Consider the following 27994-nt stretch of genomic DNA (forward strand, 5'->3'; position numbering starts at 1 on the left):
AGGGGTTATATAGGATATATAATAGGATAAATAAGAACAAAATCTTAGTTTATCGTCTAGTAGAGTCTGTAGCTGATCCTGTGGTTGACAGATGGACCTTTCCATCTCTGCAATATATAGGTTTTTAAAGGTCTAGTTTAAACTGAAGTTTAAACACACTTAAACAATATTTTCTAGAAAACGATTTCACCTCTCTTAACATTTCTGTGAGGAGGACTTTTGTATCTAGTTGTTGATTACACTGCATGTCTGAAAAGTAAATCCAAACTGCTTACAGTCTGCACCGTACCAAGGTTCACTTTATTCTTTCACAACTATGGCATAAGGGTCAGATTTTCAAAGATATGTAGGTGCCTAAAGATGCAGATAGGTGCCTAATGGAATTTTCCAAAGCTTTTAAGCAGGTTAGGTGACAAACTCCCTTTGAAATTAGAGGGAGTTAGGCAACTATCTGCACCTTTGAGGCACTCAAATACCTTTTTAAAAAATCTAACCCTAAGTGTGTTAACTGAGGAAATACATCCCCAAAGAGATTTGTACAAAGTCAGTTTTTGAGTGAGACAGTTATGTGAGGGAAGCCTGTATTATGAGCTCCAGAGTTGTTTTTTTAAAGACATTTTAAAATGATAGATAATGTTAACAGAAAAATCTTTCAGATACATTGGGAATTGAGAAATTCATTCCTGGAAGCCATCCACAACAATCATTTTTCAGTGAGCCTCCTGTTGGAAATTACATTGTCCATTTAGCCTGTATTGAACCAATTTCTCCATAGGCACATTTGAGGATTTTATTAAGGTGCATTGGAGGGGATTGTTTTCTCTGTGTTGTGAAGATCTTTGGCTGATGCTACCTGTCCTGTAGCCACTCTAGAATTACCCAGGGAGTTCACTCCCCAGGGCATGGCTGAGGCACACTGGTGTGGGGCTGCTTTCTATGTGTTTACCCTGCTGCTGTCCATGGGGTTAAGTAGATTCAGTTTCTAAGGGCTGCCAACCTGGCATATTTCATCTGTTCTAATTAAACTACTGCATAAGTTATCCCCCCCAAAACACCTGACATATCTTTTCCCCCCTTAGCTCAAGATGATTGTTCATTCTCAGTTGTGCAACAGCCCCGGTCTTTAGTGGTGGAAGCTGGAGCATCTGCAGAGATGAATTGTACATTAGTACCACCCAAACCTCTAAAGAATCCATACATTGTATCTGTATGGTACAGCAGGAGAACAGGGAATGATGTGAGTGGGATGGAGAAAATCACAGAGACAGACAGACTGAAAGGCCGATTTAAGCTCGCATGGATGGAAAATGTCTCTTCCAGCACCCTGCACATTCATAACCTGCAGGAAAATGACATGGTCATTTACCACTGTCGGTTCTTCATCTTCCTCTTCAATCCACCCTGCATTTTAGATGGGAACGGGACCAGACTGAGTGTTACAGGTACTGTAAGTTTGGGGTTTTATTGGGTCACACTCACTGTTCAGAAGAAACTATTTGAAACAGATGCATAGCAGGAGGCAGGCAATCTTTGATGTGACTCCATTGACTTCAGTTGAGTCACTTCAGATTAACAACCATGTAGATGAGATCAGAATACAGCCCTAAATGTATTGACTTCAGTGGGAATGCTTTGCAGTTACACCTGAGATCAGAATCTGGCCCTGACCACTTTGACTTCAGTGTCCGCACTCCAGATTTACATCAGGATCACTGAGATCAAACTCTAGCCCTGACTCCATACGGATCACTCTTGTTATGTCTCCAGCTATCAATAAGCCAAATAAACTCTTCCATAAAACTAAAATAACTTTAATTTAACAAGAGTAAACACAACAAGGACACAACAAAAAAAGGCTGCAAATGAGAACAGGGCAGTCTCCTTGTTAAGCTACTTTCCAGGGCACACTTAGCTTCAGTCTCCTCACAACCCAGCTGACTTCTAACTTGCAAATTTTGAGCTCCGCCACCCGGAGAGAGTTGCAGAAGCTAAAGGTACAGGAGCAAAAATAAAACCATCATATTTTCATAAAAGGTGTTTACACCACAACTCTCAGATCCCAATCTGAGTTTGCAGGGCTTCTTACAGAAGAAAAGGTGTTGTTGTTTTTTTTAACTTGTTAACTAAACACATTTGATACAGTATTACTGAGACACAATAAATGTGGAGCCCCACAATATCATCTTCACAGTAATTTTTCAGAGTAGAAACACACTTTAAAGGGGGACATTCCTTGAGCAATCAGGAAGAGAAAGAACATTATTAAAATGGGCGGGTGATTCTCTCTCAGGTTGTGTCTATGCTAGCATATTTTGTAGTTGCGATTCACCTTTGGAGTATCTTTATTAGCAGTAGCAACAATAAAGGTTGAAGTGCAGGCAGGTGGATTCAGGCTCAGAGCAGGGTTAGACGGCATGGTCGTAAAAATATCTGAGCTGTGTCTATACTACTATTGCTGCCAGCAAGGAAGCTGCCTAGTGGTGAATTAAAGTTACAGGTGGAGATTTTAAAAGTAATGGAGCTAGGTGTCTAACTGTGGTTTGTGCATTTGAAAACCTTCCCCAAACTACTGAAGAGTCAGGGTGGTGTACAAAGGGTAGGTGGCCTAGGGACCCAGGTAGGACTGTACTTAGGTGGCTCGCCTGTCCTGCTGCCTATGCCACTGAAGGTACACTTCATTTTTAGTGTGCTAGCTTGAGGACTGCTAGTGTGCGTATGTTTACCGAAGCTGCAAATTACACCCAGCTCCAGCGTAGATGTACTCTTAGTCAGTTATACTAGAATTATCTACAGAATTGCAGCTGCAAGGCTCATTGCATCCTAAACGGAGGACTGTTCACTATACAACTTTTTCCTTTCATTTGAAATTAACAAAGTTTACAAACATTAATCCCAGCCTCCCATCAGGTAGGTGAGTATTATTATCACACCAAATGGGAGAACCAAGGCAAAGAGAGAAGACAGGGCTTGCCCAGCAAACCGAGGAGTCCCGTCTCCCAGATCCCTCCAGGCTCTAATCGCTAGACCCCACTTCCCTCCCAGAACTGGGTATTTAACCCAGGAATCCTGACCCGCAACCCTCCACACTCTAGCCCACTAAAATCCATTCCCTATCAGAACTGAGAATAGAAACCAAGACTTCTGTCTCTCAATCCTATGCTTTAATCACAAGACCGACCAAGTAAAAGTGATTGAAAGTTGAACGGGAACTGGTTCTCTAATTTACCTTTTCTCCTATAGAAAGTTCCACTCCAGAAAACACAACACAACACAAACCGAATCAGATAGCAGATGAGATGCCTCTCTATTGGAACATTCTGTTGGTTGTGATAACAGTAGTAATTCTTACCATGGCATTACTGGTGTGCTGGCGCAAGGGGAGTAGAGGTGAGAACTAGCAATTAAAGTTTAAAACTCTGTCAATGAAAAACTTTTCTACTGAACAACTGAAATATTTGGGCTTAGAATAGCCTCTTTAATATTATTATGGTGAAAAAAATGCAATGGGCATCATTCTCCTCTTGTTGTCTGGTGTAACTCTATTCACTTTGGTTGTGTTATTCTTGAATTACATTGCTGTAACCAAGATCAGAATCTGACCCTATCTCCATTGATTTCAGTGAAGTCACTCTGGTTTCACACCTTTGTAAATGAGATCAGAATCTGACCTAGCTTGGTTGGCTTCCCTGGAGTCATTCTGGATTTACACAGGTGTAACTGAGACCGGAATATGTCCCTAATTCTTTTTTATTTTCATTTGTAAATAAATGTGGTCCAGCATCTGCCATAACATTAACTGTTCTAAAGTTATAACAATGATCGATCCTAATTCTGCAGATTTATACTGGTCATGGTCACCATTAGGTACCTTTTTTCCTTCTATGGAACATTATTTCACTGTTAGCTATGTTACGGAGGTTTACAACTCCCTTTGGAACATCCATTCATGTTGAAAATAAGATACCAGACTAGATGGTCTATTTGACTAGTCCAATAAGACACCGATCTTGGACTAGATGGCTCATGGATCTAATCTCCCAATATATAGGTACATAGATGTTAAGGCCAGAAGGGACCATTAGATCATCTAGTCTGACCGCCTGTATACAAGTCTCCCCGTATACCGCTGCTGTTAGAGCCCCGGTGCACCATCCATCTATCAGCTGCTAAGACACCTGTGCTCCTCCTCATGAAGCCCAGGCCAAAGCACATGAGAAATGGACATAACCCAATTGTTGCCAAGGGGAGCTGCCTATGGAATAAATTTTCTGAAAGGATTAGACTAATTCACAATCAGAGCATCTTTTGGTCAAACTGAGATACTTTCCTCTTCAATGAAGCTTTCCTACCTAATCCAGAATGACTTTTAAGTTAAAGATTGCCCTTATCAGCTCCCCACACCTCACCTTGTCCATCAAAAAATGTTATTCTAAACAGTTTCCTGTACCTGAGAAGGAAAAAGAGCCAAAGACGCTATGATGGCTCTAGGTGATAGGCCAGTGGTTCTCAAACTGTGGGTTGGGACCCCAAGGTGGGTCAGAACCCCAAAGTGGGTCACAGCTCCATTTTAATGGGGTCGCCAGGGCTGGCATTAGCACTGCTCGAGGCCAAACCCTGAGCACTTCAGACCTGGGTGGTGAGGCTCAGGTTACAGGCCCACTGCCTGGGTCTAAAGCTCTTGGGCTTTGGCTTTGGCCCCCCATGAGGCAGTGGGACTTGGGCTTTGGCTCTGGTGGGCTCAGGCTTCAGTCCCCACTCCTGGGGTCATGTAGTAATTTTTGTTGTCAGAAGGGGTTGTGGTGCAATGAAGTTTGAGAACCCCTGTGATAGGCATTAGTGCAAAACCATTAGATAGGAGCTGGTGCAAGGTGGGTTGAGACTGAGTCAGGACTCCTCAGTTCTATTCCAGATCTGCCACGAATTCCTTTGTAACCCTATGCAAGTCACTTCCCCTCTGTGTCTATGGGTTTCCCCATCTGCTAGATGGAAGATAATCTGATGGGGTTAGTTTAATTAGAGTTATCTTGTACAAAGCCCCTTCTAGACTACCTTCTATCTTAAGAAGCCACTCCAAAAAATCTACTCCCTCTCTTCCCATTCCTGGAAGGCTATCTCCTTTCATATATTTTAAGGCTAGAAGGGCCCATTAGATCATCTAGTCCAGTGTTTTTCCAACTTTTTTTTATACCAGGGACTGGCTTGCTGCCTTCCTAAACTGTGTCAGGGAAATCTCAGGGACCTGTGCTGGGGTCCACAAACTGGTCATTGAAAAACACTGCCTGACCTCTCATATAATGTGTGTCAGAATTTCACCCAGTTCCCCCTGAACTGAGCCCAATAACTTGTGTTTGGCTAAAGCATCTTCCAGAAAGGCATCTGATCTAGGTTGGAAGCCACCAAGAGAAGGAGAATCTACCACTTCCCCTGGGGGTTGGTTCCAGTGGTTAACCATCCAAGCTGTTATAAATTTGTTCCTCTACATTCGTTATAGACTGTATCAGTCTTCTGGAAGATAATGGTTCTGATTTTTCTTATTTTCCATGTAGTCCAATATAACTTTCCATTTGTTTAAAAACAGGTCTTGCATCTGCTATAAGACAGATGTCATCCACTCTAAGAGCAGGTGATCTGACTGATTCCACACCTCCAGAGATGGAGGTGAGTCTGCAGTTCACATCCTCATTATAAAGTGTTGGCTGTCGTCAGTGGATACAACTCCATAGGACTGGCTCACCCTATGGGCACATCGTCCTGTGTCTGTAGGAGTAGGTGCACCAGAGGGCAGATTTAGCCCTAGGGAGGATGGTGCTAGTGTTGCTGCCAGTCTTTTCCAGAGATTTCCCCTTGGAAAGGGCAGTATCTTTTTATAGCTAGGGCTCTAGAAGAGTCAAACTGATGGAAGTGGAGAGGTGCTGAATTCAACAGGTCTTCCATCCAGCCTGGCCAAACCCGATCCTTGTTCCTGTTAGAAAGAAAAAATGCTTTCTTTCATTCTCTCTCTCCATTGTCAATACTGAGTGATCAGCTTAATTGTTTCATTGTTTCCTTGTGCACCCCATCAGTCTGTCTGTATCCACCTGCTGGTTCTTGTCTTAGACAGTAAACTCCTTAGGGCAAGGACTGTCTTTTAGCTCTGTGTTTGTACAGCACCTAGCACTATGGGGTCCTGGTCCATGACTGGGGCTCCTAGGCTCTACCATAATACACCTAATAAACAACAGTAACAAATAATGTCACAGGAAGTTTCATTTTCAAAATTGAAAAATTTCATTTTCAAAAATTTCTAATATCTCAAATCATAGAAATGTAGGGCTGGGAAGGACATCAAGATGTCATCTAATCCAGCCCCCTGCACTATGGCAGAATTAAATAAAATTAAATGAAACTTTTCTGCAGAAAATGTACAATCCGATTCTTGCAAAACACAACAAGAAGAAAAATCCTTTTGGGTTTGCTGAAGTTTCTGCATCTTTTCACCTATTTTTCCGGCCAGCTTTAGTCCTGACATGACATGTTCAAATGGTTTTCGGCCACCTGTTCCAGTTTCTTTTATTTTCAGATTTGCCACATTTGTGTAGCTTGGTGATATAGTCACAAGAAGCTCTGATTGTAAAACCAAATTCTCTGTCTTGCAGGGATCCCCACCTGAACCAGGAGAAATCATGTATGCAGACCTCAGTTTCCAAACAAGGATGCAAAGAAAGACTGCAGCAGCAAGCTACAGAATTAAGGAAACAGTTGGAGTGGAATATGCAGAGCTAAGATATTCACAGCAGCACAAAGTATATCATAATTAGGGGACATATTGTGAAGAAAGAAGACCACAATCCCAATCTCTTTCCACTGTCCCAGAGAAGTATCTGATTTTTTTTGTCTAGGCATATTAGCTTTCTGCTACAACACTTTCTCCCAATACAAGTTAGTTTTACAGCACCAATGGCAGAAAAAAGAATTAATGTAATATTTAATTAATTTGCTAGTCGGTATATAGTATATTAGTCAAATCATAGAATATCAGGGTTGGAAGGGACCTCAGGAGGTCATCTAGTCCAACCCCCTGCTCAAAGCAGGACCAATTCCCAACTAAATCATCCCAGCCAGGGTTTTGTCAAGCCGGGCCTTAAAAACCTCCAAGGAAGGAGATTCCACCACTTCCCTAGGTAACCCATTCCAGTGCTTCACCACCCTCCTAGTGAAATAGTGTTTCCTAATATCCAACCTAGATCTCCCCCACTGCAACTTGAGACCATTGCTCCTTGTTCTGTCATCTGCCACCACTGAGAACAGTCTAGATCCATCCTCTTTGGAACCCCCCTTCAGGTAGTTGAAAGCAGCTATCAAATCCCCCCTCATTCTTCTAGAGTTCAACCAACACTGGAGCTGGTGCAATACTGCAAAAAGTATTCTGAAAATAAAGTATTAAATGAAAATTGCTGCAATTAGATGACTAACATACTTGCTGAATATTGTTCATCAATTCTATATAGCAGCAGGTCTAAATCCAGGAGTATCACCCTCCACAAAATTGCTTGTTCTTTATTTCTTCCAAATAGATTTTTCTCAGCTGCTACTCAATCTGTTAAACCACATTTCAACTTTCCAGTCATTATGTTTAATCTACATCATTAGACACAAATTTATAACACTCCTGGATTTAAAACTAGCTTCTTGTATGAAGCCTTCAAACAATAAATCACCAAGGAAAGAAGTGTATTATTGGAAAGAAAATATATTTGTATTAGTATTGACAATCATGTAATCATCTGGTGCGTTGGAGGTGAAATCACGGCCCCATTGACTGCAAAGGAGTCAGGATTTCACCTTGTGTGTCAAAGCTGTTCTGTCTGTCTAGTTTAGATTGTAAATCTTTTGGGGGCAAGGATAGTATCTTCTTCTGTGCCTGCACACTATTGAGTACGCTACCGGTGCTCAATCAATAAGAACAAGAAGAATGATGATGATTAATTTGTAAAGCATTTAGGCCCTATCTGTATTGGGTGACAATTTTCTGATATTGACATGAACAAGATCAAGGTTCTGTTTCAATAGCCACTTTTCCCAGCTCTTACCGCCTCAGTTTCAGTTACTTCTATTAGATCTTTTTGCTTTGATTAGCCATCCATAAAATCTTTCTGGCTTTGTTCTAGCTGTGCTGTTCATATGTCAGATAGCTACATCACGTAGCAATCAACTTTTACATTTTGTTGGACCCAAGCCTGCTCCCACTGAAGTCATTGGTAGAACTCAGTGGACTGGGCTCCCAAAGTTCTGTGACATACCCCCGATTCAGTCAAAGCATAAACATTTCCAATGGAGTCAACAGGACTTAGCACTTGCTGGCATTTCCTGTATATTCTTCCATCAGTGCAGCATCAACTTCAAAAGAGCTCAACTGTTCTGCTCCCAAAACATACAAATCCCCTGCAAATCTACATAAACCTCACAGGATCCACTGGAGATCCCATGCCTCCACACTGGCTCCAGGGTTGCTTGGTGCCCTCTGCAGCTCCAACCCTCAGTGAGCATTTCACAGTGCAGAGGGGACAGGAGCAAAATTCAACACTGACTTTAATACCAACTTTTTCATGGATTCCCTCCAGAATTGGTGGGGAGATGTGGAAACGAACAAGTCCTGGCTTCTTCCTACAGATCTCTAACCTTGCAGAGAACCTGTCCACCCCTGTAAGGGGGCTATTTGGGATCCTGTGTATTGTTAGCCATTTTTACAATGTTCTCACTGTGGAAATCACCACAGGAGAAAGTCAGAGGGTCAGTCTAGTAACTGTGTCCACAATAAACTTGACAATGATTAGGCAGCTGATGTGCTCAGACCACAGCCCGTTATGTTGACCAACACTGTCTCATTTTTTTTGTACTCTCCATTGGTCTGTCTGTCATGACCTGCTGTCTCTTGTTTTATACATTGATTGTAAGTTGTTTGGGCAGGGTCTATCTGTTTGTTCTGTGTCTGTACAGCACCTAGCACCATGGGGTCCTGGTTCAAGACTCGGGTTCCTAAGTACTACCAATATAAAACACAAACTAACGTAAGACCAGCCGTACTGGGTCAGACCAATGATGCTGTGGTGCCAGGAGTTAGAGCAGGGCCAGTGGGGCTACTGGATAAGTATTATATGAGGGACAGTGTGGCCTAGAAGGTAATGCCCTGGCTTAGGTTTGAGGTGACCTGGCTTCTACTCCTGCCTTTGCCTCTAGCCTGATAGGTGACCTACTTTCTTCTCTGTAAAATGAAGATAATGATCCTGATCTCCTTTGTAAAGCACTATATAAATATTATTTATTATAGATACAATTCCCACCTAGGGCATATTTTGATAAAATATGTATTTATTGCATGTTTTTGATGCTTTAGGCAGGAGGGTTGATTTCCCTGCCCCTTGCCCATGAACAGACTTGGATGCAGTGGAAGATGTATCCCTGATATCAGACTAAGTGGAGGGAAGGAGTTTGGGTCTCTTTTCCTGGAGGCTGGACACATTTTGGGGATGGTGGAGCTGTCTCTCTCTCCCCTTTCTAAAAAGACAGGCTGCATCTGTGTAGAGGGCGGTCGGAGTGTCATTCCCTGGACTACTCGCTGCTGGAAAGGGCATAATTCCTTATTCACTTTTTTATTGCTTCAAAATACACATGTGACTATGACAATCTCTTCTCAAATACGCACACACTGCAGATCTGTGCTCAAAGTCTATAGTTCACCCTGCAATTCCTCAGAGATAACACTGGGAAGGTAGGGCAGCTGGCACTGCATAATAGATGCAGCCTGAAGAATGTCCTCTGAGGAAGAATAAAAGGTAAGTCTAAAACTTAAGGAAACCACCTTTTTATTATTTTCAGAAGGTTCGAATTGGCCTCTCATGGTCCCAACTTTCATAATGTTGAAGTGTTATTTCTAGAAAAACCTTTCTAGCTATACTTTATAACAAATTTGCTTTCAGTTTTACTTGCTAAGTAACAAATGAAGTTCATCTCCAAAGAGTGTGCTACTAAATGGTCTATTGTGTTCTAAATGGATGACAGAACATCTTTTTTCCCCCTCCTTGAAGTTTGGCTTGCTTTGGAACAAGATCTGGCTTCTCAAACGAATGTCTATCTGTAGGAAAGACCCACTCTTTAGTATTTTGTTTTCAGATTTGCTCAGATGTTAACAAGACAAATGTGGGTATGAAGGAGTAGGACTAAGAATATTTACTTAAGTTATAGCTGGCACCAAGCTATTTGTTATTAGGACTGGCTAAATAATAAACAATATATTATTTATCAGAGGGGTAGCCGTGTTAGTCTGAATCTGTAAAAAGCAACAGAGGGTCCTGTGGCACCTTTGAGACTAACAGAAGTATTGGGAGCATAAGCTTTTGTGGGTAAGAACCTCACTTCTTCAGATGCAATATATTATTTAAATTTCACTAGTGTATATATATATATACACACATATATATATATATATATATATATATATATATATATATATATATACATACATACACACACACACACACACACACACACACACACACACGATAAAATAATTAAATTTCAACTACATTCAACTACATTCTTAGCAGTTATGTAATATATCATCAATGACTAATATTCTATGACAATTAATTGTATGAAATAGTGGATATTTCTTCCTAGTATACTAAAATAGCAATGCATCATATCTATTAATAACAAGTATAATACTAAAATGTCATTAGTGTATACACACACACACACAAAATCAAATATATTCAACTTTCAAATATAATGTAATATCAACAGCAATGATTAATATTACATAATTATTTAATATAATTTCTGGCTATTTATACTCAATATACTAAAATAGCAATGCATAATACATATTACTAGCACATGCACTATTTTAATTTCACTAGTATATATATATATCAAATATATTCAAATTTCAAATATATTAGCAAATTGTGTGTGTGTGTGTGTGTGTGTGTGTGTGTGTGAGAGAGAGTGAGAGAGAGACACACAGTGACATGCATACACATGACCAGATTCTGATTTCAGTGCCAATACACATATTCATTCTCTCTCTCTCTGACATTTACCATATAAAGCAGTTTTCACTCATATAGAATTTTATAAGAATTAAACTTCCATTATAACAAACACAAATCAAATCATTTTAGACACATCCGTTTCTCACAATTAAATATGTATGTTTCCATTAAAAATCAACCCTGTTACAAGAATGTTAATGTTGAATAATTAAATATGCAAAACTCCAGAAACATCAATGTTAAGATTGCATCCTCAATCAGGAGAAGGATGGGGGGGAGGTCACTTTTTACCCGGTCTGATGTTTCCTCAAAAAAAACCCTGGAAATAGGTTTGGGCAGGTTTGAAGTAATTTAAGTGTCTCAGAGTTTGAACATTTAGCTAAATCGTCCTGTATAGCTTACCATACTTTCAACTTCGAAGTTTTGCAAAAAATAATAACAAATTATAATAATAATATCCATGGTATGATGTATGCAGAGTGCAGTTTTGAAAGGCTCAAAACACTCAAATCCAAACCAGTTTTCACAGGAATACTCAAAGGGCGGATTAGACCCACAGCCACATCTCGCTGCCAAATTGCAATTTTCTACCATCTCCATTTTCAGAGAGAGAATTAAAAAAAAAAAAGATTTTTGTTTTGTAATGAAAAAAAAAATGTATTCCCCCCACCCCCACTCTCTACCAAAAACTCAGGAGAGCCACAGCTCTCCATGATATTGGGTTTTAAACCACGACTAAGGTTAAAAGCAGCAAAACAATTTTGAATTTTGTGATCTGAAAAGTTCAAGAGGAATAAAGGGCAGTAAAATATCTTCTGTCTCATAAATTACTACAAAGAAACTGCCTGATGTTTCTGCATGATAGCAAGAGCAGCTGAAGAAGGAAACCGGTCTACTTCCTGACTCAGAAAGTAAAGAAGACTATAGGGCGAAAGGGTTTTAAATTAAAAAAAACCTATCAAGATTAGTTACAAAGGCTCTGAACCTGGAAAGCACTTAAGGATACAATGATAACTAAACATGTACACAAGTGCTTTGCTCAGTAGGCATGAATTTAAGCATATGTTTAAGACTAACCACGTGCCTAAATACTTTCCTGAAGCAGGCCAGAGTGCTTAGAGCTCTGCTTATATCATTGTACTGCATTTACTTCAATGAAATAACTTGCAGTTGTAGGCACTATGCTTGATAGTAATTGTGGGATAGGAACTCTATTTTGTTTGTGTGTGTGCGCGTGTGTATGTATATATTCTTTAGGGTTAAATCCCAAGGCCTTTTACTTATTTTTTTCCTCATTCAGGCAACTGAATTGCTCTCTCTTTCTCTCTGTAATTTAGTAAATCCCAAAGGTTTGCATCACAATCTCAAACTGCAGCACAAATGTTTATATGTCTGAATATTTGTACCTGAAAACGAATTGCTTATCATTTGCTGTAGGTTATTCACCATTAATCATTCTCCTGTTTAGAAAGGTTCCAGTCATTCAGTCAGGAAGCAGACTTAAATCATGTTACTTCGATAACCAACCACATGCCACAAAGAGCAGAGTCAAAGTGAGCAGCTCCGTCACAGACTGAAAATCATTCATGAAAACAATTCAGTGAATAGTTACGAGTGAAGCAGGTTACAAAATTCCAGCAAAAAGGAAATGTCAGCAAAATGCAAAAGTGAAAATGTTGGTGATTTTTTTTTTGAGGAGCTCTAGTTAAAAGTAATGAATATGTTAGCAATGAACATATTTTAGAGTGAAAAATCCACCCACCTCTACTCCAGCTGTACCCTAATCTCAATAGCAGATCTGTTACACATAGCACTTAAAATGAAAGAATACTAGGCAATAAGCATTCATGGTGCTGTATACTACCCCATTGCCTCTGTTCATCTTACCTTGAACTAAATACTTATTTTAAAATACTGAACTATTTATACTAATATTTATAAGTATGTATTTTATAGCAGACTTTCTCTGTCTCTCCAGCTTTCATCACACTTTACCCTTCTTTGAAGATGCCCCAGCTGGCTTGGTGGGTACTGTTTCTGGCATGTGCCACTCCTGGTGAGTTATAAATGGTATCTCCATCATGGTGGGTCAGTGACCCACTTCAGTCTGAATCAAAGTTTCCAAAATCTGAGTTTAATCCTTTCACATTTTCTTTTTCTCAGCTGTTCCTCTTCAAATTAGTGAAACACCAGAGCTTGACTCAAAAGCCAGAGAGGACGTCACTCTTCACTGCAAATTCAAGATAACCGCAAGCTTTGAGCTGCAGAACGTTCGGATCTTCTGGCTCCTGTTCAGAAACGGGAAGAGAGCCAGAGTGCACAGTTACTACGATGGAGCAAACAGACCAGAGGATCAGGAAGAGGAGTTCAAAAGTCGAACTCAGCTCTTTCTCCAACAGCTCAGTCAAGGGGGGACTTCTCTGACTCTCAGCAATGTGAGACCTTCAGACAGTGGGCTCTACAGGTGTATAATTGCAGACAACCAGGATGCGACTATTAGAGAGACTCTTCTGCAAGTAGCAGGTAAATGAACATGTCACAATGGGCAGAGACTGGTGGAATATGTTGATCTACACATAGACAGATTTAGTACCTCTGACAATAGGATGACAAACTGGCTTCAGACCAAAAATCAGCACATTTCTATTTTGTGTTCTAAGCCAGGTGCTTTGCTACCCTTTACCAAAAGGCTGTTTCTTACATTTATTGCAAAGTGCCCCCTTGCCAAAGCAAATGACGGGGAGATAAGGTACAACCTGTCTTGTACAAATTAAAAGGAGGAGATTGATGACCATTAACCAAAGCAGACACTCAAGAATGACTATAAAGGGCCATTATGCCCATACAAGACTAATTTCCAAAACCAATCCTTACCAGAAAATGTCTGAGGTACTCCCATTTCAACTGATCAAAGGCTTTCTCAGCATCCAAAGAAAGTAGGGCACGGGAGAAATTGATAGAACTGACATTATAAATCAATTCAGAGTTCTTCCAATATTATCAGATAGGTACCAGCCAGCAATGAACCCACACTGGTCAGGGTGAATGTATTTGCGCAAGATAACATTCAATCTATTGGCTAGCACCTGGGCATAAATTTTAGCTTTCACATAAATTAAAGAAATAGGTCTGTATGATGCACAATTTGTAATGTCTTTTCCTTCCTTAGCAATTACCGAGTTTTGCCTCTTCCCATGAATCTGGAATCTCATTCCCTTGCATTATACCACTAAACAATTCAGTTAAAATAGGTTTCAGAGTAGCAGCCGTGTTAGTCTATATCCACAAAAAGAACAGGAATACTTGTGGCACCTTAGAGATTAACAAATTTATTAGAGCATAAGCTTTCGTAGACTACAGCCCACTTCTTTGGATGCATATAGAGTGGAATAAATATTGAGGATATATATATACACACACATACAGAGAGCATAAACAGGTGGGAGTTGTCTTAACAACTCTGAGAGGCCAATTAAGTAAGGGAAAAAAACTTTTGAAGTGATAATCAGGCTAGCCCAGTACAGACAGTTTGATAAGAAATGTGAGAATACTTACAAGGGGAGATAGATTCAATGTTTGTAATGGCTCAGCCATTCCCAGTCCTTATTCAATCATCAGTTGATTGTATCTAGTTTGCATATCAATTCCAGCTCAGCAGTCTCTCGTTAGAGTCTGTTTTTGAAGTTTTTCTGTTGTAATATAGCCACCCGCAGGTCTGTCACTGAATGACCAGACAGGTTAAAGTGTTCTCCCACTGGTTTTTGAGTATTATGATTCCTGATGTCAGATTTGGGTCCATTAATTCTTTTGCGGAGAGACTGTCCGGTCTGGCCAATGTACATCAGTTAAAATAGGGACCAACGCTTGCTTTAGAGTTCTAGAATACGCCACAAAAAACCACCAGAACCTGGAGCTTTATTGAAATTTAAATGTTCAATTACAACTTCAACTTTCCCTGCAGCAATTTGCCTACCAAGAGCTGCCACATCATCCTCTGGGAGCTGAGGTAGTTTCAGGCTTCTCAGGTCTCTATTTATAACTTCCGGATTTGGATTTTCTGAAGCTTACAAAGTATGGCAAAGTTAGCAAACATTTCAGAAATCTGTTTGATGCCACTTAGCGAAACTCCTTTTTTATTTCTAATCAGAGGGGTGGCTGATTTATCCTGTTTCTTTTTTATATTTCTGTCTAAAAACCTATCAGCTTTATTGTCCTTTTCATAGTGTTTTTATTTAATATATTTAAGTATTTGCTCAGCCTTACCTGTTTGTAACAGGTTAATCTTCCCTCTTAACTAAATTATTTTCTTATATATGCCCATGGATCCTATAGATTTATGTTTAAGTTCCAAAAAAGTACAGAAAGTCCTTCTTCGACTAGCATCCCCACGGGTGTTCCACTCTAGGTGTGCTTGAACCTCTTTGCACCTGTGATTGGAGATTTATCATAGCAGTATCCATTCGGCTCATGCATGCATGCTAGTCAGCCTGTTGCCGCATGGCATTGTTATATAACACTGTAGGGGGAACTGCCCTCATTTCCTTCTCAACTGCCTCAGCCTGAGATGGAGCTCTGGCAGTTGTCCCCCTTGAGATTAACTCAGCTGTGTCCCGGTTTCTACTGTAGTAGTTAGTTTGTAGTAGTTCTTAGTATTAGGGTAACTAGTAAGTAGTAAATTAGTAAGTAGACTTATCTTTAACTTCCTAGTTTAAAAATATTTTTTCATATAAGTTATATTTAACTAGATATTATTTAGTAGATAAGGTGGTTCTTGTTCACTGGGAGGTTATGCCTGGTTCTCCTGGTTTCAAACGCTGTCTGACATGATGGGAGGTGATCACGGTCAGCGACGGGCACTCCTGGGGCATCCATTGCCTCAGAGAATTGAACATGGCCCAGAAGTGTAATTTTGGTCTGGCATTGAAATCTAGAGCCAGAAAAAACAGGGAGATCATCATGAGAAGACAAAGTTTGGAGAGCTCACTATGCCTGGCTTCTGACCCAAGTGCAGGCCTAGGGCCCCCCGGCCCCTGTACACTGATCTCTGAGCAAATATGCTGCCTCCACTATTCTGAGTCACACTCCATGAGGGTATCTAAGAGGAAGACCCAAGACTCCTCTCATGAGTCTTTCAAAGACTGTGCCCTGGGTTTACCAGGTGGGGAATCTACCTCAAAAAAGCCAAGGTTGTCGGTATCTTCAGCTACTTCACCACTGTCCATTCTCATCTGGTATCCACGAGGTTGCTGGTTCCTCAGGTGTACCAAGGGCATTGTTAGATTGAAAGATGGCAAAGCCTGGGGCCTGGAGAGATCTTGGTACCATCAGCAGAGTGAGGCAGCAAGAAGAGCTTTTCCTCTGTTTCCGCAGTACTAAAAAAGCCTGCTTGGGCTCCGACCGCACTTCCCTCAGGGTGGCCGAGGCTCATGGTACCATTAGTTCCTTGACCACTAATATCAGACCACAGACTCGGTATTGACAGCATGCTCAGTACCACAGGAGTTTCGCTTTCCATGGGACTTGGTGGCAGCTGAGACACCTAATTCTCCGCTGCTCAGCTCCTACATATTTTCGGTACCAAGGACATCAAGATCACCAGAAGTTCACCCAGTACCAATGGTTTCACCTCAAATTTCTCTGGGCACTCCATCACTCTATAGTGAGTTTAAGGAAGAGGATTCTGATGAAGACCTTGCCTCAGTCTCCCAAAAATTGATCCAGGGCTCTCCTCCTTATTCCTATAGCGGCCCCTTTCCAGAAATCTCTGATGAGCCTATGACCACTCATGGCACAAGGTTGCAGTCACCACACTGCTGTAAGCACCCATGGGTGCCCCATCCCATGCCTTATGCACCACTTCCTTGGCCATACTGGGACCCTTAAGTAGCACATCATCAATAATTTTCAAGGGCTTTGAGCACCACCTGTTGTGGCAGACATAGGCAACCTTCATTGCCTGCTCTCTAAGAAACCTGATCCACAAGAAGAAACCTTTGAGGAGCTGGAAGCTAGAGCCTATGCAGAGATTTCTTCAGCCAACATCTCCTCTTCATCTCTAGATGAAGCAGTTATGCATCCTCCTCCATCTTTGGTGGATGATTTTAAGCAGCTCCTGGATCTGGTCAAGAGAATTGCCAACTCCTTGCAGATCTCTCTCAAGGATGTTAAAGAACCTCATCATAAGCTGCTTGATATCCTTCATTCACCATCATCTGCCTGCATAGCTTTGCCTGTCAGTGAGGCCCTTCTGGACGCCGCAAAGATTGTCTGTTACACCCTAGCTAATATTCTGCCTACATGCAAGAAAGCAGATAAATGTTATGTTTCAGCAAAAAACCTCAGAGTTGTTACTGTCTCATTCCTTTCCTAATTCTTTGGTGGTTGACATAGTTAATGAACATGGAAGGCAGCACCATACTAAATCCACGCCCCATGAAAAAAGATCATAAGCGTCTAGACTTACTTCATTGAAAATCTTATTCATAAGCCTCCTTACAATTTAGAATTGCCAATTACCAGGCGTTAATGGTAAAATATAATCATATAATTACACCAAACTGAACTCTTTTGCTGATCACCTATCGGTGGAGCACAGAGTGCAATTCCTGGCAATCATTACGGAGGGCCAGCTACCTGCCAGAAATAGGGTCTTTCTCCTACACTGGGGTGTTCCCTTGAATTGACTTCACAGGCAACTTTTGAAGCCATAGATCTCTTCCTCAACTTGGGCCAACAAATGAATATTCAAAAACCCACTTCGACCCCTATGAAAAATTTAGCCTCTGGATTGGGAGCATATACATTGGCTAAGATGAGAAGTTTACCTTCCAAGGACCCCTTAGTTGAAATATATCTGCCCGCTATCTCTGAGTTGTTCTGGAACAATAAAAGGGAAGTGTTTAGCCAAGAGTATTGCCACCCCTTTTATATTAGATTGCCCTGGAGATTAAACAAAGTACAGAATGGATCCTTCCCTATGGAATCATATATCCCTAATTATAGAATCTCATGTCCTTTATCACTTGCATTTAGTACATAAGGGTTTGTGGTGCCCTGAGTCATGTCCGTGTTCTTGCCTTTCAGCTCCATATGAACCCCCACAGATAACAGCCCTGTGCAACAAGGAAGATAATGTTCTCCTCCAGTGCAAGTCGCAAAGGGGATACCCTGAGGCAGAATTAACGTGGCAAGATGGGAATGGAAATGAACTGACTCCATCAGAGCCTACAGAATTCCTGAGGACCAGTGAGGGAGTCTTTCAGGTTCTCAGCAACCTATCAGTGAGCACCAATAAAGTTCCCATTGTCTGCTGTTCTGTTATCCACAAAGCCTTGCTTCAAAACTTGACTAACTGTGAGAAGATAACAGGTAACTAAACAAATAAATCCTAACATGATAATGACATTAGTAATAATTCCTTTGCGTACATTTCTGCCCATCTAGATATCTAAGCACTGCACAAAATTAAATATGGAAAATTAAAAAGGTTCTTATTTATTTTTCTCTCCTTTTCTCCTCTCCCGATCAGGATATTTTAACGCTGGTTATTTAACAAAAGCAACAGATCTGTATGGTGCTTTACAAAAGTTGTACAAATAAAGGTGAATTCCCTGCACCAAAGAATTTACAATTTGAAGCCCCAGGCCTGCAAAAGGATCTGCTAGCATGGACTGTTGCACCCATAAGGATTGTCCTCTTAACGTCAGTGAGATCCCTTTCACATATGAGGGTCAATGAGACTTACGGACAGATCCACGAGGGCGACTTCAGTGCCTAAGTCCAGCATTTAGGTCCCACTGACAATCACAAAATCACTCAGCTGCCACCTAACCCTGGAGGTACCTGAAGTCCCCTAGACACCTGAATTTCTGTCAGTAGGCATGCATAAAGCCACCTAACTCCTGACAGCACCAGCTGCTCTGCATCTAGCTAATGACTATGCCTTGGCAGCATTCACAGACTAGGTGTCCCACTCCCTATCCCACCTGTGAGGCCTGTCCAGGACCTGTGCTCAGCACACTTATCCCACACAGAAGGCAACTGGGAAGGAGGTGGTGATGGTGGCCTCTTTATACCCAATATCCCAGTGCTTAGACCTCTCGAGTAGGATGTGGGAGACTCACATTCAAATTCCTACTATACTTAATTTGGAGCAGGGACTTGGATTCTCCATCACTGACAATTTTTAAATCAAGACTGGCAGTTTTTTCTAAGAGATCTGCTCCAGGAATTGTTTTGGGGAAGTTCTCTGGCCTGTGTGATATAGGAGGTCAGATTAGATGATCACAATTGTTCTTTCTGACCATAGAATCCATGAATCAGACAGAGAAGATTAATTTGTTTTGGAATTCTCTCTCCAGCGCTGCACCCAGACATAGCTTCATACCCAGTCAGATTAAGTGGATGCAAGTTCTTCCTGGCTCTAGTTGATACATGGTTATATGAAGTAGGTAGAGGCAGGAGAGTTCAAAAATCTTCAGGTATTCACCACACTTGGGGGAAGTTACTTCTGAACATATGGTACTTTTTGCAACTCACCCTTTAATCTTTTCCATTATAGCCTACAAAACAGAGAGCTCTGTCTCAACAGAAATCTTGCTAGCATATGGACTTGTAATAGTTGCTGTGGTGTTGATAACAGCTGGACTAATTTACTGGAAGATTAAATCAAAACATCAGAAAGGTAAATATCCATAAGAAGGGCCATACTGGCCCAGACCAATGATCCATCTAGCCCAGTGTCCTGTCTTCTGACAGTGACCAGTTCGAGAAGCTTCAGAGGGAACAAACAGAACAGGGCAATTATCGAGTGATCCATCCCCAATTTCACTCTTTATACAAGGGTACATGTATTAAGCGTAACCTATATGATTGTATATATGCATGGTGGAGAAATGACTACTTAGATTATGGAGTCTTTCCCACATGCTTGCCATTGATGAAAGGCACTTAAAACTCATTCTTCAGGACTTAAATCAATCCCTAATTATTTGTGATCAAAAAAAGACCTATGTGGGGGCAGAATACCCCACATCTGTTACTATGGGGTTCTTACACCTTTCTCTGAAGCATCTGGTGCTGCCACTGTCAGAGACAGGACTCTGGGCTAGATGGACCTTGGATCTAATCCAGTTTTGGCAAGTCCTATGTTCCTATAAGGTATGGAAGCATATAAGATTCACTCTGAGAACTGGCATACAGTGCCCTTAAGTGCAGATGGGGGACTCAGCAGAAAGACTGGCAGTATTGATGAGCCCTTTCTCATATCATAGGGGAAATTTGATTTCATTTGTACTCTGCTGTGCTATATTTTGAAAACCCAATTAACATTTCAGAAACAAAAACCTGAATTCCAAATAGTAGACATGTACAGTCCCACGGTGGGTATGTCATTGTGTAGATTGGACAAATCACCCCACCCACCGAAATCTACACTGCAGACTCCTGCTCATTTCAAAATCCTCCTAGTCTTTGAAACTCTGCATTTTCCGACCTACCTCCTCAATCTCATCTGCCCATTCCTATTCCCCATCCTGTCCCCAATCAACTTAAATCTCAGCTACCTTAATCTTCTCCTTCCTTCCTGTTTCTCAGAAGACTGAGGCTTTCCCTCCCCCATGGTACCACCCTCACATCTGCACCAGCATCACCCAAACTCTTTCCCTCTACCTAAACAATTTGCCCCCGACTCAGTTCCAGTCCCACTGCTATTGTGTAACTCCAAACCCACTCCGACAAAACCATCAGATCTTATTCTCTGAACTGTGCAGTTTCATGACCCCCCAGTCTCCCTGAAACTTGGCCCAGTCCTGCCTCTTTAACCCCTGCCCTACCACATCTACAAGACAACTGGTAGCATATATTCTATGCAACACAGCTTACAGTCTGTAGAGACAATTGCAAGGAATAGCTTGTGAAATGTCCTTTCTAAGAATACACAGAGAATACATATTTCTGGATTGCCTGAGCTCTGACTGATGACTATATTCCTCATTTCAGATCCACGTGGACCCCAGTTTGAGGAAAATAAGGGACTCTTACAGCACCATTTTGATGGTAATTGTGATTGTTTGCCACTATAAAGCTGGATTCTGTGAATCATTTTGGGCCACATTCCCTGCCTTGCCGAGTTTATGTTGGGCACAGCAGAGGGTGGGGGGCATGAGGGAACTATAACTGATTTTCTACCTGATTCCCCAGCCCAGTTGCTGGCTAGATCATTCCTCTAACTTGTGCCAGCTGATAATAGACCAGAAGGGACCATCCACCAGTTGAGCAATGTGGCAGCCCACTGCCAGTTAGTCCCTCCTTCTATATAATAATAAATCCTTAACTGTTATCTAGAGCTTTTCCTCAGTAGATCTCAGAGCACTTTGCAAAGCAGGCCAGTATCATTACCCCAATTCACAGATGGAGAACAGACAGGGGATGTGACTTGCCTAAGGTCATCCAGGATTCCAGTAGCAGAGTCAGGAGTTGAACCCAGGTCTCCTGAGTTCCACAGCAGTGCTCTATCTATACACACACAATTATTTTTATATATTATATATAAGGCTCAGATTTTGTCAGGGATATTTTTAGTAAAAATCACAGACAGGTCATGGGCACTAAACAAAAATTCACGGAAGCCTGTGACCTGTCTGTGATTTTTACTAAAAATATCCCTGACAAAATGGGGAGGGGGAATGGTCCAGAACCCACAGCAGCTGGGCTGCTGCAGGGAGGGCTCCTGCCACCCACTGCAGCTGGGTGGCAGCAAGGGGGAGCTCTGGGGTCCCCCTGCTGCCTGGGGGCTAGAAGCTGCTGTGGGCTGCTGCCAGTAGTGGCTGAGAGCTGTGGGGCTGCCTTCTGACAGTGCCAGCCCCGGGGCAGAAAATGTTACAGAGGTCTCTGGAAGTCACAGATTCTGTAACTTCTGTGAAATAATCGTAGCCTTAATTTTTTTAAATACACACACACACACACACACACACATACACTTATACCAGGCCTATCATCATGTTATCTGAGCACCTGTCCTTCCCACCCCATGTGCTAGGGACTACAGGGTGGGTAGAGTAGGAACCACCTATGCCAGCTCTACAGATTCTGGGAATTTGTCCACACTAGGTGAATCTCCATCTGGGGAGTTACGGATAGTTTCAGTGGCATTTGCATTGCCTGAATGGACTGAGCCAGAGAATCTGACAGGTGCGATACGGCATGAATTTTACTGTGTAGCATTGATTTAACTGGCTTACAACTGTGCTCTTGATTTCAGCTCCGCCTGGATCACGACTGGATGAGACAGAGAGTCTTTTACACTATATGTCTGAAGGTAAATCTGTCTATCTAGATAAGGTACTTATTTGTCCCCCATTTCCACAGTATGTCAGCACCGCACAAACTCTTCTGTATTTATCTTCCAAACATCCCTGTGTAGTAGGGCAGGGCTATTACGTCCTTTGTACAGGTGGAAACTGAAGCACGGAGAGACTAAGTGATTTGGCCAAGGTCATACAGGGAGTCTGTGGCAGAGCAGGGAAATGACTCCAGGTCTCCCAAAGCTCAGGCTCATGTCCTAACCCCTTGGTCATCTCCAAAATCTGAATTCTGTATTATTCTTTGTATTAACATGTGATTATAGTTTGAAAAACACAAAATTCTGTGAATAATTGTTCACATTTCTAAAAGAATTCACTTTAGCTGTGTTTATATCCTCTTTGTGTTTGCCTTCTGTAAACATTTGTGTGATAGTTTTACTATCACTAATGGTCACAGGAAGTGGCTTTTAAGCTCACTCATTTGGATACTCATGGGAAGCATATTTTATATGAATCGTTGCCCCTGAAAGCTGATTATAAGAATTATTTTTCATCAAATCATGGAAAAGATACAATACCATGTGACTTATGCAGACAATCACAACTAAACACAGCTTGAATAGTAAACCAGATAGCAAACTAAATTAGTTAAAAGATATTGGAAGATATGCTTTAGTCAAACACAAGTCATTGGGCTCAATACAAGAGTGGAGTGTGTGGGGGAATAACTGATTTTATGCTCACTGACAATTGCGAAAAAGAAAATTCATTTCAGGTCAAAGGAAATGTTTTGTTCCTTTTTTTAATTTTAAATAAAATTGAAGGAAATTTCAAAAGGAAACATTGTTTTGAATCAAAAACATCTAAACAAAATGTTTTAACTTTTTCATATTCCCCCCCCCCCCCCAAAACAAACAATTTGGCAAGCTGACATGAATTTGCAAAATGTTTTGATGTCACCAAATATTCATTTTTTGTCAAAAAAAAAAAAAAGTTTCAGCCAGTGCTGTACAGGAGTAAGTGGGTGACACTCTCTGGCCTGTTCTGTAGAAGAGGTCAGGTTGGATGATCTAATGGTCCCTTCTGACCTTAAACTCTATGAACAATGAAAAAAATACTGAACAACAAAGAAAACTTGAGAAAAATCACCCTATGCTTATAGATAGTCTGCCAATGGAAAAGACTGATCAAATGGACGATTAGTTTTGAATTATCCATTCAGTTCTGGATGCAAGATACAGAATGTCTAGAGCTATGTAGCATTGGTTCCATAAATCTTACAACTATATTCTTGATTTCAGATGTGTGTGGATATATACATTATGAAAATGAGGCCCTCTTGCAATCTGAACCACAAGGTAAATATCCTGAAGATTAATTCAATATAGTTTAATGTCTGTTACTGTCTATCACCATTCCCTACCGCAACAATGCTAAAACAAAATCAATCTAGCTGACATTTCACAAGCATTGCCTTATGCCGCAGTAGATTTTTTCTGTAACTCTATGAGCCAGTAGAAGGGAACTAAGAGTGACACAATGTTAGCGTGGGTAAGACATGGGTGTGCCATCTTCCAAAAAGGGATGTCCAAAGCTACATGTTGGTTAAGTGGTGTCCCTGGTCAGGTATTCCTTCAGTTCAATTGAATATCTTTTCTTATATACATTGTGCCTCCTTTGCCTCCCTGTTGTAAGAAAGATAACCCCAGAAAAATGCAATGAAAAATAACAAAAAAATTTCAAGAAATATATACACACACCCCTGTAGTACTTCACTTTCATGGCAAAGTGCTGTGCATTGTGAGATTGCATAGTGCAAACTGACTAACCTAATTCTGCCACAAATCCTTCAATGCTCTTTCTTTGCTACAACTAAGCTGGCCTAAAGTGCAGTAGTGGTCTGGTCTGCATAATGTCTATTATTCTTAATTATTTGTATTACCATAGCCAAAAACACAAAATAAAAGACAGTCCCTATCTTAAAGAGTTTATAATCTAAGTCTAAAATGAGACAAGAGGTGGACACAGAAAGACAGACAGGGGTCCCCAATGAAACAATAAGTCAAAGAGACCCATTCTTACTCAGACTGTGTGAGTGTTATTGCTGCTGGCTTCAGTGATAAGAGAAATGTTTTCTTGATTTTTTTTTTACTCCCTTAGCCCTGAAGAACCATCACAGCTATGGAAGACAGAAATAAGTAGGCTCAAGCCAGAATAAATCTAACAGAATTGTTTGCTAAATTCAATTTAAAGGAAATGGGGGCTGCATAGGTACCACAAAGGACAGAATTTAGTCTGTAGAACTTTTATTACTGGGGGAGAAGCAAAGGAAGAAAATAACCCTATGTTTGTCCCAGTTTTTAGCACTGGCATTTAGAAAATCCATTGTTTCATTTGATTATAGGATACAATAAATGTGCAATAGACATTGTCACTTTCAAACAGTCTCTTCACATAATGAGATCAGCCTCGAGGTCAGGGCCGGCTCTGGCTTTTTTGCCTCCCCAGGCAAAAAAGCCTCCCGCCGCCCCCTGCCCCCCTGGCAGGGAGCGCGGCAGGGGAGGGCGCCAAGCCCGGCCAGGGCCCCGCTCTCCCTGGCCGGCCGGAGCGCTGGGAGGAGGGCGGAGAGCCCAGCCGCGGCCCCGCTCTCCCCGACCGGCCGGAGCACCGCGGGGAGGGCGGCGAGCCCAGTCACGGCCCAGCTCTTGGGCCGGAGCGCCGCCCCCCTCCAGGTGCCGCCCCAAGCACATGCTTGGTAGGCTGGTGCCTGGAGCCGGCCCTGCTTGAGGTATGCACCAGAGATATGATTCAAGAGTTGAAGAACAACATCAGAAAAGAGAAAGTTAGAGAGTAAGAGTAAAATGAGCATTTTTAATAATGTATCTCCTTTTCTTTTTTCAGCAAAATGGACACCATTTCAGGAACTCCTAGAAAGGATGAAAATGGAGAAATATAGCAGGAAAAAGCTCACCCTAACCCACATCCTAGAAAGTTTCAAAGACCAGACACCCCATGCATTAGAAGATTTACCTCGGAATTTTCTGAGAAAGGTCATGGCTCTGAATGGGACAGCCAGAAGCACAGTCATAATGCCCAACACATCTGAGGAACAAGGAAGCAATCAAGAAAAGGAAAAGGGTATCGATGAAACAATTTTCTCTTGCAGTGACCCTGACACTACTGATTCTCTGCACCCCCTCGATGTTCTCTGTGCTGTGCTGCTTTGCTCAGACAGTTTCCTACAGCAGGAGATCCTGTCCAGAATGTCCATGTGCCAGTTTTCCCTCCCTCTGCTGCTACCTGCCCTCAACACCCCCAAGGGCACCCTAATGCTGTGGGCCATGAGGGACATTGTGAGGAAGTGGAGGCCCCACTCCCTGGCAGAGAGCAGAGGGTTCATGGAGGAGAGCCTGGTGCTCACCAAAATGCCAACTATTTCCTTTGTGCGGTTGGGGAGCTGCAACTTCTCCAAGTCCAAACTCCTCAATGAGGTTCTCAGCCCCTCCCAACAGCACCATGATTTCTTCATCCATCGGGACATGGAATCTGGGAATGTCCCTCGGGAAATCGCAGATGGGCTGGTCGAGATTTCCTGGTATTTCCCTGGTGGAAGGCAGAATTTGGATCTTTTCCCAGAGCCCATTGCAGTTACAAACCTGCGTGGAGACATTGAGTCCCACTGGCTGCAGTTTCACTTTTTAACAGAGATCTCCTCAGCAGTGTTCATAGTTACTGAGAGCATCAGTGAGAGAGAATACGCGCTGTTATCATCTCTGCAGGGATCAAGAGCTAAATTCTACTTCATCCTTAATCCTCCAGATGAGAAATGTACTGAAATTTTACAATCTCTTAAAAAGTTAGCCCCACTGCTGAACTTCAACAAATCACATCTATTGGTGAAAAATGGTGCCATAAATAAGGCACAATTTGTGAAAAGGGTGCAATTCACCATTGGAAGAATAATGAACTCCTCTCACAAGAGAGTGAATGTGGAAGACATGGCCATGACAGCACGTAATATAGGAATCCAAGTAGATGAAGACTGTAAGGAATGTCAGAGGGCAAAAGAGAGGACTGAAGAAATCACTGGGGAAATAGAAGATATTGCAAAGTACAAGAGGAAAATGCTCAGACTCCAGGGGAAACTCTGGAAAGATTTAGCTGAAGTGGAGAAAGAGCTGTGCCGAGTGAAAGGGCAAAATGGCAACCCTGTGGAGATCAATACATCTAAACTGAAAGAGAAATGGTTGGAGCTACGTACAGAGCAGAATAAATGTGATTTGACTGGTGGCCTAGCTAAATTTACTGAAGGAATTGGGCATCAAGATGCAGTGGGGAAACATTACTTCCTGAAGTGGTTTAAATTGAATCTGGATTGCATTGCTAGGGGAAATCTTTCTAAACTGCTAGATGAATATGAGAGGGCATGTGATCCCATAATATTAGCAGAATTAGATGAATCACTCTCTGCCAGTTCCTTAGGGGTTGAGCATTTCATACGTGAGTTGGGGCAGTTTTATGAGGCCGAATGCTCGATGGTTAAGGAAGGCAAAATGCCAGAAAGCCAAAAAAAATTCAGCCAGTTTCCAAGCATTGCAGCTGACCTGATGCTGGAAGGGTTTCCCATGGAGCTGCTTGATGGGGATGCATCCAACATCCCACTGCAGTGGGTGACAGATGTTCTGACTAAGCTCCATACCAAGTTGGGGGGAAGGTCCAGAATGTTGGTTCTAGCGGTGCTGGGAGTGCAGAGCACTGGGAAATCCACCCTCCTCAACACCATGTTCGGTCTGCAGTTTGCAGTGAACAGTGGCCGATGTACGCGAGGAGCCTTCATGTCACTCATTAAAGTTACAGGAAACTTAAAGGAGGATCTTCATTGTGATTTCATCCTGGTGATAGACACACAAGGTTTGAAAGCCCCCCAACTGGCCCAACAGGAGAATAGTTATGAAAATGACAATGAGCTGGCCACACTGGTGGTTGGGTTAAGTGACATAACAATCATTAACATTGCCATGAAAAATGCAACAGAAATGCAGGATATTCTGCAAATTGTGGTTCATGCATTTCTCAAAATGGAAGAAATTGGGCAGAAGCCCATCTGCCAATTTGTGCATCATAACATCAATGATGTGTCTGCGGAAGAACAAAACACGAGAGACAGGAAATATCTTGTGGAACAGCTGAATGAAATGACCAGACTTGCAGCAAAAAAAGAAGAAGGATCCAGAGAAGTGGCCTTTTCTGACATCATGGACCATGTCCCAGAAAAGCATAATTGGTACATTCCCAGCCTGTGGCATGGAGTCCCTCCCATGGCTCGAGTGAATATAGGATACAGTGAGAATGTGTGTGAACTGAAGAAATTCTTGGTTGATCATATGAAAAACCATTCACTTAACACAGCTCCCAAAGACATTCCCCAGTTTAATGGATGGATGACAAGCCTGTGGAACTTTGTGAAATATGGAAAATCCCCCTTCACCAAGAGTCTTGTAACTGAAGTCCTATAATCAACTGTCTATGAATGATTCTGAGTAGGAATGAGACATTCCAATTGAATGCATTTTAATGTTTTAAACACTTACCATTTTTATTCCATCATACTCTTGAATCTTTATACCTTGAGAGAAATTCTTCCTGTATTTATGGCAA

The 27994-nt window shown here is 41.7% G+C and overlaps 1 protein-coding gene across 1 annotated transcript; it reads left to right on the forward strand.

Moving 5' to 3' along the window:
- Positions 1–1246: 1246 nt before the first annotated feature.
- LOC128835562 (up-regulator of cell proliferation-like) lies at positions 1247–27852 on the forward strand. The gene is made up of 13 exons (XM_054025099.1): positions 1247–1442; positions 3241–3387; positions 5579–5658; positions 6636–6782; positions 12990–13089; positions 13197–13556; positions 16970–17269; positions 18117–18401; positions 19594–19716; positions 21033–21089; positions 22294–22350; positions 23638–23694; positions 25238–27852. Exons 1-13 carry the CDS (start codon positions 1247–1249, stop codon positions 27850–27852), a joined length of 4524 nt encoding a protein of 1507 aa, XP_053881074.1.
- The last annotated feature ends 142 nt before the right edge of the window (positions 27853–27994 follow it).

This window comes from Malaclemys terrapin, chromosome 4 (assembly GCF_027887155.1).
Source record: "Malaclemys terrapin pileata isolate rMalTer1 chromosome 4, rMalTer1.hap1, whole genome shotgun sequence".
In the NCBI taxonomy this organism is placed as follows: Eukaryota; Metazoa; Chordata; order Testudines; family Emydidae; genus Malaclemys; species Malaclemys terrapin.

Coding starts and splice junctions, on each gene's coding strand:
- LOC128835562 (XM_054025099.1), top strand. CDS start 1,247: ATGGAGAAAATCACAGAGACAGACAGACTGAAAGGCCGATTTAAGCTC. Junction 19,717..21,032: donor TAAATCAAAACATCAGAAAG/GTAAATATCCAT, acceptor TCCTCATTTCAG/ATCCACGTGGACCCCAGTTT. Junction 23,695..25,237: donor CTTGCAATCTGAACCACAAG/GTAAATATCCTG, acceptor TTCTTTTTTCAG/CAAAATGGACACCATTTCAG.